Source organism: Vidua macroura, chromosome Z, assembly GCF_024509145.1.
Source record: "Vidua macroura isolate BioBank_ID:100142 chromosome Z, ASM2450914v1, whole genome shotgun sequence".
Lineage (NCBI taxonomy): Eukaryota > Metazoa > Chordata > Aves > Passeriformes > Viduidae > Vidua > Vidua macroura.
Window position 1 is genome coordinate 52,167,589 of NC_071611.1, and position 18,260 is coordinate 52,185,848.

The 18,260-nt window shown below is 43.3% G+C and overlaps 1 protein-coding gene across 2 annotated transcripts; it reads left to right on the forward strand.

The window, feature by feature from the left end:
* The first annotated feature begins 1,875 nt into the window (after positions 1-1,875).
* LOC128821569 (thioredoxin) lies at positions 1,876-10,968 on the forward strand. 2 transcript variants are annotated; one of them, XM_054002739.1, is made up of 5 exons: positions 1,876-2,010; positions 7,640-7,744; positions 8,378-8,437; positions 9,263-9,328; positions 10,752-10,968. In XM_054002739.1, exons 1-5 carry the CDS (start codon positions 1,987-1,989, stop codon positions 10,812-10,814), a joined length of 318 nt encoding a protein of 105 aa, XP_053858714.1. In that variant the 5' UTR covers positions 1,876-1,986; the 3' UTR covers positions 10,815-10,968. The 2 variants fall into 2 exon arrangements, with proteins under 2 accessions (XP_053858714.1, XP_053858713.1); XM_054002738.1 differs by lacking the exon at positions 1,876-2,010 and adding an exon at positions 2,017-2,199.
* Positions 10,969-18,260: the final 7,292 nt, after the last annotated feature.

Here is an 18,260-nt window from a genome sequence, read left to right on the forward strand (position 1 = left end):
AGTGGCCACCTACGGCACCTGAGAAGGGACACACTTCTCCTTTTAGTTTAGAGAGAGTTTACCCACCCACACTTGCCTTTAGAAAGCTGTTGGTTTCTGAGAATTTATTATTTGGGTGGGTTGTTCTCTGCCTTTGCTTGCACCGGCTTCTGCAAGAGCCACATGATGCTTGGCTGAGGTGGGGCATTCAGGAGTTGGACTTTGATAGTCTGGGCTTCTTATTTTATCCTGCCAGGCAGCAGGTTGTAGAGCAAGGTGCCTTGGCTGATGAGGAATTCCTGCTTCCTCCTGAGCCATCAGCAGCAGCTGCACCTCCCCAGAGCAGCACAGTACACACGTACCAGCTGTGTCTGTCAGCCACAGGGCACACGGAAACAAGGGCAGCAGGGACCAGCTGCCCAGGAGGAAGCTGGATGAAAATATGAAAGCCAACAGAAACCACTAAGCCTTCATGGTGCTGTTTCTCATCCACTGGCATCCTGGCTCCTCTAGTGATGCTACCAAAGAAAAAAAAGAGATGCTCATGGCATCTAACAGGTGAGGAAAGAAGCAGAGAGAGTAGTAGTCAAAGTGCTTTATGCAGACACAACCTATCAGGTCTGGAAAGACATAGACAGGGGATGCAACCACAGGGCCAGAAAAGAGCTTACTAGTTCTGCTGCACTAGTATGCCATACACTTAATAAACTTCCAAAATAAAAAAAAATTACTTACTCAGTTTCCACCACAAGTAAAGCAACATATGAGGGCATATCCTGTTCGGATGGGTTGGTACCTGTATCCAAGGCAAACTGTCTTTTGTTTTCTTTTTCTTTTTAAGGAAGAAGTGTATTTTTTTTTATCCAGGACCTGCACTAAGTCTTCCCATCTTCTGCTCAGCTGTATCACAGAGCAAACTTTTCACAGGGTAGTAACCCAGCTGCTAAAACCTGCAGAAACAGTCCATTCGTGACACACCTGGCACCAATATCCCAACGCCTAACCTTTCCTGTGTCTCGTGCAGTGGGAGCTGGAGTCAGCAACGTCCAGAGTCCAACATTAAACCCCTACCATCCCAACAGAAGGAGAGTAGGGCTGTGGCAGACCTGTTTTGCACTCTGGAATGGGCAGTGGTGCAGCATGCGGTGAAACAAAGGATGTCTCCAAAACACAGAGAAAAAAAAACAAGATGGATGGGAATGTAACGTTCCACCACAGAATCCCTTCGATGGGAACGCTAAACTGTTCCCTTGAGGAGTCTTTCTGGTCCTGGCTGAGTCCCTCCATGAGGGGAGCTACGGGAGACGGTCAGTGTTTAACCCCGGGCAAGCACCGCTCACGTCGCTGAGCCTTCTGCGCTGCAGAAGGGCCCACATCGCACAGAGAAACGGCGCCACTCCGTGCTTTTGGTGGTGAGAAGGAAAACAAGAAGGGGAAAAAAGGAAAAAATATTCCCGCCTTCCAGCTTTACAGCAGCCCCACTCTGCCCGCATTACGGGCAACACCAGCTCCCTTTCTCGTAAGGCGAGCAAAACGCCGCGTCAGACAGAGCCGCTCCTCGGGGGCACGCGGTGGGGGGAGGAGGCCGAGCACTTCCTGCTCATCGTTACACAGCACTTTTCCAACCTTCCTGGGCTTTCCTTTCTTCCGCTACTGCTGCCGGTTCCCCTGGCAGCCAGCAGGGACGCACTCTCCCCTCCCGGCGGAGGCTGCGGTGGGGGCTGGGCTCGGCTCGCGCCCCTCGCCGCCTCTCCTCAGCAGGGCCCCCGGCGACCCTGGGCCGCAGCGGCGCCGTGGGCGGGGGTGCGCGGGGAGCGGCAGGAGGCGGGTTGGACCCTGCGCATGCGCGGCGCGGCGCGGCGCTGGGCATAAAAGGGCGGTCGGGGAGGCGCGGGAGAAGCGCTGGGACGGCGGGAAGCGAGGGAGGAAGCTGAGCCGAGTGCGGGGACGAAGCCTTTGGTTCCTTTCCTTTACAGCACCGACCCTCCTTTCCCAGCTGTCGCCGCCATGGTGAAGATCGTGGGCAGCCTGGTGAGTCCGATGGGCGAGGCGGCCATGTCCTTTCGCTGTGAGAGGAGCGGACGGCGGGACGAGCATCACTCCCCGGCGGGCAGGCGGACGAACGGGGAAGGAGCGCTGACAGGGGCAGCTTGGCAGGCGGGGGACAGTGCTCAGGCTGCTCTGGGCTCTCGAGAGGCCTTGGCCTACGGGAGATGGCGGGTGAGAGCCCGTGTGCTGCCCGGGCAGGCGGAGCCTGCTTCGCCCATGCGGGAACGGGGGAAGCTGCGCGGAGGGCTCAGCCCGACCAGAGGTTGGGAACAAATAACTGCGCGACTTGAGGCTTTGGGGAGGTGATGCAATTTCACGTTATGACGGGATGTTGCTCACAGCACTTTAAAGTCTTAAGGAAAAGGTTTCGTTTCTCAAGCGGATAGCAGGGTACTACAGCGACTGGAGAAGAGGACACAGTTTTAAACTTCGTCAGGGGAGATTTAGGTTGGACATTAGCAGGAATTTCTTAAAAGAGAGGGTGATTTGGCGTTGGAATGGGCTTCGCAGGAAGGTGGTTGAGTCACCGTCCTCGCAGATGTTTAAAGAAGAGCTGGACGTGGCACTGAGTGCCATGGTGTGGTTGACAGTGTGGTGTTGGGTCACAGCTTGGACTCGATGATCTCGGGGGTCTTTTCCGACTTGACTTGAAAGGAACTGCTAGAGCCCATTCCCTATGTTTAAACAGCAGGAGTTGCTGGCATAAGAAGTATTTCCCTTGTTATGGTGCTGTCTGACATACTCACAACCCTAATGCAGCACATCACTGTTTGGATGGTTCTGTGAATACAAACACATCTGTGGCTCTGAGATACAAAATAGTAAGAAAACCTAGACACATGGAGAATACCCTGCTGGTGATGAAATAGTATGTGATCTTGTGCACAGCAGCTGATGTGGTTGATAGACAACAACAGAGTATTTGTTAGCTGTAACTTAGGAACCCAAGTCTCAAAAAATATTCTCCATGCAAACTTAGCAAGCTCTTCATTTCAGGAAAAATCCTGTTGGGCTAATCTCACCTTTTTGAACTTGCAATCTGGTGCAAGTGTCAGTTTGATCTCATTTTCAGGCATCTGCAAGTGATGATGTGTGGGCATCCTGTAAGGCCCCAAAAAGTCGCTCAGCAAGGTCTTTAACAGTGCTTACAGTTAACAGGTCTTTAACAGGGCTCAGTTACTGAGTTAGACACGGGAGAAATACTGTCAAGATATTCTCAAGAGGTCAAAACAACAAAAAAGACTTTACTGGCAACTTTAGAAAATCAGAGAACTTTGGCAAAAGGTTTTGTATAACATTCAGTCAACATAAAACACTTCTCAAAGCATTAACTTAGGCCATTCGACTTAGCAAACTCTAAACCTGTTTGATTTTAAGTCACTCAAAAATTCTGAGAGGAGAGACTTAGAAGAAGAAAAAGATAGAAAAGACATTAAGAAGGGCACATACAGTTAATAACTGCTGGGTCCTAGCAGTGTTCAGCTGATAGAAATTCCAAGAGGAGGTAGGGTCAAGACATATGCTTTGCAGCATGTTTGGCCTTAAATACCCCTTGCCTATAGTGTACCCATGATTGGTGGACACTGTGTCTGAGATACAGGCTCTCGGGATGGGGGGTGTGCATTGCCTCACCAGAGCAAGGCCTGACCTGCCCCTTCCCCTAGGCATTTGCACCTCAAAATGTTTTGAGACCTCAGTCTTTCCAGTCTCTCACACATCCAAGTTTGTGTTCTAGGCTGTGCTGTTCTACAGTCAGTTCATTTTATAAATGAAAGGCATGTCAGACCTCTCCCACTGGAGCACGAAAGTGTTGGGATCTGATACATAAATATACAAACTAACATTTGTGACCACAGCTCAAAAACCGGTAAGTGCACGAACCTCCTTAAGATGAGCGAAATGCCTTACCATTCAGGTCCTGAAGAGAGAATGGTGTGTTAATGCAACCTGGATTTGTTGTTCTGCTTTGTATCTCTTCCCTCTTCTCTGTTTATGGTGCCACAGAAGGGGCAGACTTTTGGTGTAAGGGTTGAGGTTTTTGTTACACACAGGAACAGATTAAACATGGCAAGTCAAACCTGGCTGTGGAGGAAGAGCCTGCTCTAAGTTAGGTAGGCTTTCACTATCCTCCTAGCTATGAGCGTTGTAATAGTCTGCTGTAGTTAAAGCGAACTTTGGTTATGCATTCATGGAGAGTGTGAACTCAGCAGTCATGCTGACAACAGCATTTTAACATTAGTGACACCCAGAGTATTCAAGCGCAGTGCAGCTGGGATTTCTGGATTAATTCTGGTTTTCAGTAAAGCAGGTTTGTATACTTCTCTGATACAAAGGGGAAAACCCATTCTTGCACTGTCTGCAAGAGCTTCTATGAGTAAGAGCTAGGTAGATGTGGTCCTTTTCCCTGCACACCTCTTTAGAAATAGACTAGCTTCTGAAGAATGTCTACTTTCAGGGTGCTTGACTGATCCTTCTGTAGTACCTGCTATAGCACAGAAGGAGCTGTATTGGTCGTTTTTTAGTGGCCTTGAGATGAGCGACTAGTGTAACTTGTAAGAGGGTTTGACTGTGCAACATACTGCCTTTTATAGCCAAAGCTAATGGGGTGTATAAACTTAAAAAGCTGCCAAAGCTTTCCTCTTCATTCTAGCTGCCTCTCTTGTTATTTAAGTTAAAGAAAATGCTGAAAATTTGCAGCTTGTGCTGTAAGTGATAATTTTAGAAGTGGTGTGTGCTAGGGAGTTCAGGCAGTTAAACTTTGCTTTGTTTATGCTAGCTTCTGTATTTAAAAAAACCTCACTAAATTACATAGTAACCATTGGCACTCAGCCGATGACTGGGCAAGTTCAAGGGTGACTTGATATGTGTTGAAAATAATGTTTACAACCAAGCTTTAATCAAATATGCCATATAGTGTGGACCTGTATTATCTGTTGCTGAGAGCAGCAGACTCCTTTCAGCACCATCTGAAGGAGGCCAGCAGCCTCCTTTTTGAAGCACTACCTTGTGCTGGGAACCTCTGAGGCACTAGAGGCTTTCATTATTAGAGCTTCTTATTTGGCCCTAGGGAACAGATGCCTGCTACCAATGTGTTTGTTGAAGGTAGCATGCCCTTTTCTGCTGGACAACAATACAAGTAAAATGAGGTCTTGTGTGTGCTCAGGAAGGTTGTAGTTAAATATTTAAGAAAAAAACCAAACAACAACAAGAAAAAAAAAAAAAAAACACCACAAGGAACAAACCAATATTGACCAGCATGCTAGCTGAGGTTTCCCCCAGAGAGCTGCTACCTGGAGAAAATGCTGTTTAATAAAGCTGTCAGATCCTTTCAAAGTGTGACAAATAGTCTTGTGATGGGAGGTTCCCCTACTGGTAAAAGAGATTATTTAGTTTTTCATAAAAAATCTTGTCACTTTACAGTTAACATGAAAGACAACTAGCGAAGTCAGTTGGACAGGTCAAGCAGCTTGGTTTTTGTTTTGCTCCTGCTACTGTCTTCCTTCCTCCAGGGAAATTAAGCTCACTAGAAAAATTTTCAGAATTTCTCACTAGTTTGATATTTAACTTGAAGGGGTAACACCTTTGGACCCAGCATCTCTTTTCACTGTCCTGCAGCAATTTTGGCTGATAGTAGAGATGATTTGCAGGGTAACACCTGATTTGTAGTCAGGACCAGGTCACCAGTGGTGAATGGTATATGTGACCAGCTGTAATTATGATGCTGTCCCACTTTCCCTTTGTTCTGTGCAATAGCAAACCTCAGGTGTGGCCATATGATGAACATGTTCTAAGGCTGGGCTTCCTTTTACAGAGTACAGTAATTTTATGCAGCTGGACAGGAGACTTAGGGGTTAAAAGAGGATGGTCTAACTGGCAGCTGTGGGAAGTGGATTCAGTACAGTAGTGATGTTACAGTGCAGAGGTCTGAGAAGCTATACCAAAAATCAGTAGCAGGATTTCAAGGCTGAAAGGAGTGAGGCTTGACTGAGGAACTTACGATATCATAAGTACTGGGAGGGAGCAGCAAGTGTGGATTGCTGTGTACAGGGATATTAAACATTGTTGGTGGGAATGAGCACAGGAATGCATACTATGTCAGTACAGGAGATGGGGAACCTAGGAAGACAGGAAAACTTAACTGTTCCTATCTCTTTGAGAATGAGAGTAGGTGGTGTGGAGTGTTACTACTGGTCTTGTAGAAAAGTAGACTGTGATTGTCCAAGATGCAAGGATAGAAAAACTAACATGGATACCGTGCCTCTGAAGAGAGCTACATGGGGAGGGGAAAAGTCTGTTAACAGGGAGATGTAATGCTGAGTGTATTTGAAGTTACAGGAAGCTGTGAAGACTTTCACATAGGCTTATGCATACATAAGAATGCTCATGCAGGATCTCTGCTTGTTAAATATATTCATGTCCAGTTTGACTTTGGCTCCTCAACTGTGTGACATTCTTTAGCTTACTAGAGTTGAGTCACAACTTATTGTGGCTGATTGCAGAAGCAGGTATGAATTAGTTAACCCCTGCACTGCAAAACCAACCCCTTTGTACATCTGGCAGTAACCATACTGCTTTCAGTCAGCTGTTGCTGACAGGACTCCAGTCCTTTGCTCCATTAAGTTGTGGGGGGACTAAAGCAGCTATCTTTTGAAGTTTATACTAACAGTTCTCCTGAAGCTTGATTGCCAAGACAACAAAGTTGAAAATTATTGAAGTGGCTTGTTCTTTCTTTGACAAACAGTATCAGAAAGTAGGTGATTAGCACTTTCTGCTTCTGCCTGAGATATTTGTTTGCCTTTTGCTAGCATGCAAGTATTTATTGCTTTTAATGTCTTTCAGTTCTGTTAAAGCTTTCACATTTTCACCAGCAAAAATGAGTAATGGCATGTAAGATGTTTAGTTCCAAGAAATATTGTCCAGAGATGATTCATGTGACTAATTGCAACACAGACTTGAAGACTCAGAAAAAGTATTGGTTGTTTACTTGTGTAGTCTGTATATGTAGCATTGCTTTGGCTAATGATGTCAAATGTGGGTTCACTTGGCAAAATAACTATCCTGTGAGGTTGCTTTTGAAAACAGGCTTTAGAGTAAAACTTTAGAGATAACATTTTAATGTTATCTATTGATTGGAAAAGTCACCAGAGTGGATGACTGTACAAAAGTTTGTGTCTGTCCTTTCCAAATTCTGCAGAGGAAAGTCTGTGCTGGACAAAGATGAAAGTCTTACTGCCAAGACAGAAATGAGAATATGGATTATAAAAAACTCTAAGGATCATATTTTGGGGATAACCTAGAGCTGTCAGAGTTGAGCATCATAACTAGAGAATTTCTAGCTTGTTTCCACAATTCAGTGAGTTTGAGCATTCTAGTTGTTTTCTAATTGGTGAGACACAAGACACTGACTGCTGCTAGCAGCAATGGAAACAATTCGTACTGAAGCACTTAGATGATGGTACAAATAACCCATTTAAGTGTTTAAGACTTGTCATAATGATTAGTGTGTTAGGTCTGAGAACAAGCCAGCATTGGGATTAGTCTTATATCCTTTAGGAAAGAAGGGGAAAATAATCGTGTTCCTTTTTTTTTTTTTTTTTTTTTTTTTCTCTAGGTTGAATTTGAGGCAGAACTGAAATGTGCTGGTGACAAGCTTGTAATAGTTGATTTCTCTGCCACATGGTGTGGACCATGCAAAATGATCAAGCCATTTTATCATGTAAGTTGTTTTTCTGAATTTATTTCTGCATTAAATTGTATATACGTGTTTGTGTTGCTTGACAATAACGTGGTGGAAAGTTCCTTTTGCCTTATGTGATTGCCAGCATTTTCTGGAAACATGAGAAGTTGCAGAAGTATCTATTTTTAAGACTACCAAGTGAAATAGACTGACCACTGATATAGCTGGGAACTAATATGGAGTTTAGCTTTTGTCCCGGTGCTTACATACATTTTAGGTACATAGAGACCTGCCAGTTGCATTGTGACCTTCTGTACACCATTAATGTAACTTCTCCAGCTGTGTTTAGGTGGCTGTGTTATCTCCTGATAAGGTATGAGAAGCTGTAGCATCTTTTGGTGATCAGCTGAAAGCTGCAAGAGAAGGCCTTCCACCTGTTTCTTAGGATATTTGAGTCTGTGTGGGGAGAACATGTTTCCACAGACTCCTCCAGAAACAGTCTGCAGCAGAACAGATTTTTTTGCTCTGGTAGTAAAATAGCTGCTTTAAGATAACAAAGCATGTTTCACTAGCAGTTTAAGCAGCACCAGCCTTTCCATTTATATGAATGCATCTTTTCAGGAAGCTTTCCTGGAACACTGTAACTACATAGATCTTTTTATTTCTTTTTAGAGTTTGTCTGAGAAGTATAGTGATGCGATATTCATAGAAATCGATGTGGATGATGCCCAGGTAAGATCTGGGGTGGTGCTGAGGAAGAACAGATAAGGACTTCCACACAAGTGACAGACAAGAATTCAAAATGTCTTCACACATATGAATCAAAAGCTGAAACAAAACAAGAGTTTACTTAAAGTTGAAAACACAAGTATTTAGCTGGAAAGAATTTTTTTTTTTTTTTTTTTTTTTTTTTTTTGCAGGTAACACCTGAACAAAACAAACTGTCTTGATTAATAGCACTCTCGAAGTCCTGTGGCATGTGTTGGGTAACTTGGAAGCAATGACCCTTTAGTTTGGGAGGGAGCATTAGTCTAAGGTCTTTAGCTGCTTCGATGCAATCTTCCTTAAACCTAATTGTTCACAACCTACTGATCTGTCTGGTCCCTCCACTGCTCTTGGCACTGTTTCCTCTTTCATGAAAAATGAAATTAGGTCTTGAATTAAGTGCAATAAAATTGCTGTATTGCAGTTTCAACATAGTCAAATGTACCTGAAAAATATCACATGGAAGCCCAAGATTTGCCATAGGGCTCTTGAGTCTTACAAGCAGACATCTGTTTTGATGCAGAAGTCTGTTTTTTTTCCAAACACAGAGTACAGGTTAAGGTTTTTGCTATTGCATGAATTAAGTGTTGAAGAAGAGATCTTTAAGGCTTACTTCAGGGAGATGTTAACATTGCACTGGTTTTGCTAGTGATGAACTAGCAGAAATTCTTTTGCTTTATATTGAGCAGTAATGGCTTTACCCTGTTACCTAAACAGAAGTCAGCTAGAGTGGGTTCTAAATTTAACATCCTTAAGAATGCCCAGTTGAAGATGGTGTTTTATCTCTTCCAGGATGTTGCTTCACATTGTGATGTGAAGTGCATGCCAACGTTCCAGTTCTACAAGAATGGAAATAAGGTAGGCTCTGCCTTTTTGGAACTGGAGCAGGCAAGCTAAACACTTGAAAGAAGATTGGGAGTGTTGGACTACTTAGTCCTCTTTCTCTTGATTGTGTCTCTATGGTACCACTAGCATTAAGACACTCCTGAGAGCAAGCAAGTTGATCTTAGTACCGCAGCAAATTAAACCAGCAGTTAACTGGTGATGCAAACTGTGTTGTTCACAGATAGTGAACTGAGTTAGTTACAGGTTAATCTTACCTTAATCAGACAGTTTCATGAGAGACAGTGGGGTGAGATGTCTGTGTTAAGACTGCTGGTCTCTCTGCCTAGCACCCTGCCTTTTACTTGGTCGGTGTTTGTTATCTGGATGCAGCTTGTGTTGAAGCAGAGGCATGACTATAGGTGTCTATGGAATCCTGTCCAAACAGAAGTCTCTAACCTGGTTGAGGTTATATACAACAAACAGCTGTTTACTTTCTTTCACAGAAAGGCTGTATAACCTTTGAAGTGAAGGTCCTGACCCTGTTTAAGGACTGACCAGACCTCTTGTGTCTGCTCTGCCAAGAGATGGATGAGATGGGATGCAGAGGGTAGTTTGAGTAGCTCTCTGTCTGAACTTGCTGGGCTGAATATGTTGTCTTAGGCTTTTATTAGCTAAGCAAGCTGAAGGTAGGCTTTTCTAAAGGGAAACAGTACTTGGATGTAAGTTTCGTGGCCAAAGGCAATGGAATTGCACCTTGGGTAGTTGAGTGTCACATATAAGGTGACTTTCAGTTCAGTATGGGGTCAGTATGAACCTTTGACAGTTCTGTTAGAGTGAACTGCTGCAACTTCATTATGTCATTGGAAGAATTGTGATTACAGCATGACAGTCAGTGTATAGTTTTTTATATCAAGCAAGCAGTTTAATGGCCTGTAGTGTAGTCTGCTCTCAGCCTTGCATCCCTGTAGATACAGGAGAACAGAGCTGCTGTTTTTGAGACAGCAGATTAATCTTACCTCTATCTTTCTGCCCTGTAAGTTGCAAGGACAGTTCTCACAGTAGAAGCCAGGCACAGGGGTAGGTAACTTGGAACAGTCCTTTCAGAATTTGATTGGTAGGTCCTGAGCAACTCAAGATGACTTTGAGCTGCCTCTGATATGTGGGGACCTTCAGAGTTTCTTCAAGCCTCTTTTTGTGTCTTACTGATCCAGGATTAGTCCAGGTAGTCAAGGATTGAACCAGGTAGTCTAGAAGTGAAGTTTGCTAGTTTTCTGTCTCAACTTTTGCATGAGTTGAATTGAGTGGGAAATAAATGCATGAGCATCTGCAAAATACTGTGTTTTGAGGGTGGAAAAAATTTTATGTTTTAGCAGAGTTGAATAGGTGTGTATGTGACTGCAACTAATGTTAAGAAGCATTGAATGCAGGAGTTCTAAAAATCAATCTCTCTTTACAGGTGCAGGAGTTCTCTGGGGCCAATAAAGAGAAGCTGGAAGAGACCATTAAAAGTCTAGTCTAATCTCCAGCCATGAAGACATTGAAGCATGACTGCTTTGGCTAAATTACAGCCTGCAACTTTTCTACTTAAAAAAATAAACAAGCTAGCTAGATTAAATGGTGCAAACTATCTTCTTGGTCCATGTATATGAGTAAAATAAAGTATGAACTCTTCACTTTTGGATATTGCTGTGTGTTTAACAAAAATCTTAAGAATTTCATAATGTCAGATGAGTTTCAGGTTTTGCTGTGTTAAAAGAGTACTGGCTGTATACAAAGACTTCTCAAAGGCAACCTCATCCATTGTTGGCTTGGGATCCATGACAGTTGTTTTAGGAGGAGTCTGCTGCCACTGTACTCAGATGGTAGTCACTAGGCTATAATCTAGTTTACAGATACCAAAAGAGGAGTTGGAGAAAAGAGGGTAGTCACTGGGTGGGATATTTCTTTCTTTCATTACATCTTTTTAGTTAATTTTTTTTTTAATGTTTCAAGCTGCATTTTCAACTTCAAAGCTAAGACTTGTCCTTCCAGAGCATAATACCAATCCTACTATGGAAGTGCAATGTAGGACTTGAACTTGCTGTCTTTTTGCCTTTTCAATTTGCCATGCCATTTGTGTATGTACCTTCTGGTTCTATTAGTAAAAAAGTGTGTTTAGTCTGAGTTGGGCTGCTTTGTTCCTAGGCAATAGTCTGGAACAAGACTGAAGAAGTAAAACTTGTAATGTCTTATGGTCAAGAGAATTTTAGTTTTATATACTCTTGTAATTTTCATTTGATTGCATTGTTGCACTCTCAGAAGACACTTTACACTGTGTTGTACAGTAAACTGGACTCTGTGGTTCTCCAATCTTGAATTGGGCTGTCTGGATGAATGCTGACTTGCCAGCCTTTTTATACCTGCCTACCATTCACCTACTCTTGGCACTGTAACCAAGGGGAACAGAGTTTTTTCCACTGTATCAAAATTACTTCCTTGCTGGTTTGGATGTTCTCCTGTATAAGAACTCAGTGAAGAAGGGAGCAGGGCTGTAGCTAGCAGTGAGTGCAGCTTAGTGAGCTGTGCTGCTCACTGAGTATCACTCATGGAAAAGCTAGACTTCCTGCTGCATATGCAGACAATGTGGAATGAGTGAGCCTCTTGTCCTTTTGGTAGGAAACTTGCCCATGACTCAGCCTTACACTCACTTCAAAAGCATGCATGAATTTCTTGATGGCTCTGGAGGACTAAGGGCTTTGAACAGCTTAATGTATATGCTCCCAATTCAAAACAAGATTTTTCTAGTCCAAGAAGTAGCCACACCCTTTACTTGAGAGTGAACCATCAAGGCTCTTCTTGGATAGAAGTTCTGAGTTGTGATTATGCAATGAGACGAACATGGAAAATATTTTCCATGTAGCTCTGGCTATTTGACTAAGAAGTGCAGTTGCATGTTTGAATTGTTCAAAGGTAAATGGGAAACTACTACCCCAAGTGGTACTGTGGACAGACTTGTGAGGAGAGAATAAAATGAAGCTGTAGCAAGAATGCACTATGAACACACACTATCTGCAAACAAGCATTGCTTTTCAAAGCAGTTTCTGCATGGCCTACTTATTCCCTTTGGGCAGTAACTGTGAGCAAGAAAGGTTTAAAGAATTCCTGCTGAAAGTTCCAGATGAAGTTCAGTAAGAGGCCTCAGCATCCTATTTCATCCTTAAGAAATAATACTGAAGTGTGCTGTAACATACTGTATTTCTGCTAAGGCAAGACCAGACCAGGTTGCTGCAGGGGAAGGGTGCAGTCAGTGGTGTTTTGCTGTTTGTGTGTTGAGTTTAACTTAATACTTTGTTTAGTTTTTTTAATAAAATGCTACTCTGCAGTAGCCTTGGACAATCCAGGTGAAATTCTAGTTGTGATTGGGAAGACCAAATAGCTGGAATACCTCTTGTGCTGAAGTAAGGGGGTGCAAAGCAGTTGTTAAAAGGGCAGTGAGTTCAGCTTTCTGTGCTGCAGTATCTTTACCTCCCAAGAACTATAGGCATACTGTGATGAAAATAAATTGCATAGCCTAATTTGAAAGATGTTCTTTAAGGCTTGGCTCTTTAAGGAGTATGCAGTGAGGATCTCCATGTTGGGTAAACTTTCTCTTTAAAGGAAACAACACCTGGTCCTCAAATGCAAAGTTATATGCAAAGTTAAATGTAAGGAGCCTGGGTTCCTAGAGCACAAGTGCCCCTACTGGGAGGAGAGAACCCTAGCTCAGGATGGGAACTGACTTGGTTCTTTCAACAGGCAAGGACAGGGTGTTTCAGTCTTTAACAAGCCTAGGTATAGCAAATAAACATTTTGTTTTAAATGGAATGGGTATAAGTATCCTTGCTAAAGCCTAGAGCATCTACTCTCCCATAAGTATTAATGATACTTCGTAGAGAGCTTGGTGGGTGCATGTTTTTGTTTGTTTTTTGTGTGAGGGTGTGAGGCCAGTATTGCTATGTGCCAGGCAGTAGCATAGCATTCACTCTTTCATTAAACTCTGTGGTCTGCTTCTTGCATGAACAGAACTGGCTGCTGTGATCCAATGATCTGCAAAGATGCCTGTAAGAGAGAAGTGGGTAGATGGCCAACTGAGTTGAATGTTTGGTAGACTTGATGTACACAGCAGATAAAAAACAACACAGAAAGGCTTCTTTTGGGAATAAGGGTTTCAGGAAGTTCTCCCCTCAGGCAATGACTGCAGTCTGTGTCATTTGGCTATGAAATAGCTGGGATCTGTGCCTTGCTGTCAAACAAGAAAAACAAGATGTTTTCATCTGCAGGCCTGTTACGTAGCTTCCTTATAATGGGCTGGCCAACAGGAAGAGAAGTACTTCCTTGAGTACAGCAATTAAAACACATAGCTGGAATAATCAGGCTTAATGAGAGAGGACTAACATGAAAGGAAGGGCCAAGGGGTTACAGTCAGTGGACATATGAACTGTGCTCGATCAAATTGCAGTGGAATAGCGACACCCCTTACCTCCATCCAGGGCTTCTGAAAGCACTGTTGTGCACTTGGAGAAGTGTATGTCATGCATGTGAGGTGCTTAACCACCCACATGTCTCTGATCTGTTGCAGCAGTCAACCTAACTGCAGCTAGCCATCTGCTTTCGCTTCTTTCCTTGACCTGAATGAAGACTAATTCCCCTCTGGAATGATTCCAGTAAGAATATTGGTAATAATTTTAATGTTTAATTTCTTAAATGTTCATACATTAAAACAAGGTAAAAAATTACATCTATTTTTTTTACCAATGCCAACAAATTAGCATAGCAGCTCCTCTGTGTTGTACTCTATTGACATGCAGCTTTCAGCCACCAAAGGAATTGGCTTGAGGAGCATACTGTTGAAATCCTTGCTGGATTAACTCTGTTGTGCTGGTCCCTGGCTCTTGGTGAAGGGTGGGAGAATCTGACCTGCTGAAGGTGTCTTTCAAGAGGCTTTTTCTCATGTGGTCTTGTTCCTTTCTCACTACCACTACAGTTTAGAGCTTTTATTTAAATTCACATATCACTGAGGCTTTGGCCATTGGTTAAGTCCCCTTTGGAGTTGGCTGTCACTGGGTCTATCTGATGTGGTGACAGCTTCTGGTCCTCACCAGAAGCCACTCCTACAGCCTCCACAGTAATAAAACCTCGATAAGAATAAACTAGATGAGTTTGAGAAACCTGAAAGTACCTGAGGAGATAGTGGAAATGGGCATTTCTGAAACACAGTTTTTCCTCCTGTAGTCTAGGTTGGTACACAGACAAGGTGAGAGAGGCATGGGAGCTGCATGAAGTTCTATTTCTACATGCAGCTGACAAACACAAGCTTGTGCCATGCAGATCGCCACAAGGTGGCCTCGGCTGTCTGTGAGTTTTACACACGTGCGTATACATAGGAAGGTTCTGTGAATGCCTTCTGCTTGTACTTCTCTGACAGTGCTGGGGTGATGGTTGTACCTTGAGGTAATGGGCTAGAAGGAGAAGGTGGGCTCCTACTATCCTGGTGGCACGATCTGCCTGGCTTACAGGAATTGGAGCGTTCGTCATGGATGTAACAGAGGTATAAACAGACTCTAGGGAGTGGTCAAGTTAAGCATTAGGTCCAAAGGCATAGAAGGAGGAAGAGTTTTAGATTAGGCTTGGGTCATCTCCCCTCCACACTTGCTCAGGGAGACAATGAAGTCTGGTATTTCAACTTCCTTTGTTTCTAGTTCCTCTGAGAGGGACGCTTAGGGGAGAGCAAGGACACACCCCAGGAACAGTACTGTATCCGTTAATCCTGCTGATTAGGGAAACACAATGGGCAGTTTTAGCACCACTTATCAGGGTTGCTCCAAAGGAGGCTGAGCCCACACTGAGCCAGTGATGATAGGTTGAGGACAGGGACAGGAGGCATCTCCCTACACTGCAGGTAATGGCCAGCAGCAAGCTAACCTTTCTGGAGCCAATGGTGGAGATGAACAATTAAAGTAAGGGGTCTATGAGCAAGATAAAAGCAAAAGATCAGAGGTATGGCTTGCTTGCTCCAGTACAGGCAGAGGTGGTGGCAGGTTTAAGGTTGGATTTGATCCAGCTGGGGAGTAGATCTCACCTCACATAGAAATGGATGCTGTGGCTTGGCCATGGTGTCTCATGACCCCTCCTGTGGGCACTGACCCTGGGGGGACCATGAGAGAAGCTTATCAAGCAGCAATGCATTCCCTGGATAGCTCCCTGGTTTCAACAAACCACAGGCCTTTGCAACAATTTCCAGTGTTTTCTGAGGCCACCTTTGGTGTGGCAGGCTATGGTGAACTCCTCAAGGAGATACCCACTGAGCTCAGAGAAGTTATTGCCACCAGCCCCAGCTTGATGTTGCTTAGGAATAGGACATTAAAGTTGCATATTTACTAGCCTGGAACAACTCTAGAGACTCTAGAGACTGCTTCCTTTTGCACAGGCAAGCATAAGGTGTTAAGCAGTTAAACCACTACTCTAGAAATAACAAGATGTAAAAATGAAGAGCTATTTAGCCAACAAATTATGAAGCCTGCAGCTGTTTACATTTAAGATAAACTCTTTCTCTTGCTCTCAAATATTGCATCCTCAATTAACTGGCATAATAAAGTCTCAAGAATCCCACTGCCACCCTACTTGCAAACTGTAACTTATGTAGTGGCACAAACATGACTATGTAGACTGGAGAAAAGCAGCACAAAAAGACTAGAGATGAGTATCAGATAACCACAGCTGCAAGGTGATTGAAGAATGACCACTGCACCGTGGGCAGAGCTGACACCTTTTTCACCTTTGCAGACACAGGCAGTGGAGAACTGCTGAACTGACCTAGCCCCAGGCAAGCCCTTGCAACACCTTCTGACAGCCAGTGTGACCACTGGTGCTCACCCCTTTCCAGCAAGCCTTTAGATCCACTGCAGAGTGATAATGTTGGAAGAGGGGGTGCCTGGCAGAGGGCTGCTCACAGGCCCTGTAGAGCTGTCAGAGAATCAGCTGGACTGCCTGCATGGTACTACCCATGCTCTGCCCCTAAAAACACACAGAGCCATGTACTGTCAGAAAAGCCAATCCCAGCAACACATTGCTGCGTCTTGTTCTAGGCTGGACCTTGGCACCTTATTAAGTTCATTACCCTGGCTGTACTCATAAGATTAGCTTGCTTCACTAGCAGGGCAAAAGAGAGACTTTCATCCTGCCTTGTGCCACTGCACAAGGAAAAAACCCAAAATTTTGACTATTTCCTTTTTACTTTCAACATGTGGAAAAATCCAGGTATTGTTCCACAAAATTAGAACTTTGAGGACAATAAGGCTCACAGTAAGAAACTACTGCAAGACCTCCAAACAGTGCCAGACAATTAGGGATATAACTGTCATTATTCATGTGGTGGCAGTGTTCCTGACGTGTAACAGAAAACTTGGGATTTTCAGGAGGATATAGCTATACTCCCCAGAGTAGTTCAGAGGCTCAGAGGTGTGTGGTGTTGGTTTTACACAGAAAAATTATATTTTCATGGTTAAACAGCCTTGCAAAATCAACTGCTATTTATGAAGCATAAAATCTGCACACAGCAAGGGGAATGTACACATCAGTATTTTAGGAGGAAGCAGGCTGAGCCAGGATTTTTCTAACTGACAAATCTTTCTGCAACTCTGACTAAGAGACAGGAACTCCATGTGGCTGTTCTTAGTTAATTTCCCAATCATCACTTTACTTGAAACAAGAGATCATTAATTCACTGGACTTAAAACAATTCAGTATTTTAGGAATTGCAAGCCCTCTGAAAATTCCTCAACAAAAAGCTACCACACAACAGCACACCTCTACTCAGTGCATCTGAAGCCTAATGACAAGAAGTTCCCTTTTTTGGTTTACCTCTTTATGTGATATGTAGTGGTATTAGACCACAGATCTTCCTCAGTGGCCAATGTAAAACTACAGCACTGGAGCTTACTCAAATTGTCAATTCATTCTCCTCAGAAAACACTACAAAGCTACCAGAACCTCTTCCCTACTTGTGCTAAGATTCATTATTTCCCCAGTGGCCAGCTGACGTGCATTTCAGGGTGTGTTTTGTTAAGTCCACTCAGCAAGTATTGTCAATCTACATCTTAAATAAATGATCTCTTTTTGTTGACATACAGAGCATCTAATCCTGGCACTGATATTAGATATTAAGGCTGATTAGGATCTCTCTTCAAGGATCAGTAATGAAACCTTCAAACTAAAAAATAAGTCCTCCACAGTGACTGAAAATGGATCACGATGCCTGTATGCCATAGTAACATGTCCTTGTTATTTTTCAGAACATCTAAGATATTTAGTGTTACCAATCTGTGTGTCTCCTTTGTTTGGCACATTGTGTGTGCTGGACACCAGTTTAACACAGTAGGGCCATCACATTCATCTCACCTTCCAGGAGAGCCAGAGTGAACACTATGGCAAGGTCAGCTCCAAGCTTGGACACCAACGACAATTTTCTCAAGGAAATTAGTAATCTATCCATATCAACTGTACTGAGATCTGCTGGGATAAACAAGTCCTTGTAATATTTTAGCTCCTCTGTGTTAACCACAAAGAAGTGAAAGAGAAAGTGTTCCACAAATAGAACTATAACATAAGCAAAGTATACATTAAAACATTTCTTTTTCCTTTCCATATTCTCAGAATAACTGAGATAGTTACACTATTTAATGAAGAAAAAAAAAAACCAGCTAGAGAAAAAGCTGGAATCCCCAAGTGTTGTTAGCTAAGCTTGTTCTCTGGTCCTTGATATGGGTTAAAAAAATCCCCCTTGCAAAGCTCTGGGCCAAATCAATGGGTAAAAATTAAATGTGCCATCAGTTAGCAAAGCTTTTCAAATTGATTTTCCTTTCTACAAGCCTGCTCATAGAAAGGTTCAAGGTATTATCAAATCTGTTACAGTTCTGATTTTCAGCAATTTTAAGGCATTTTGTTTTGT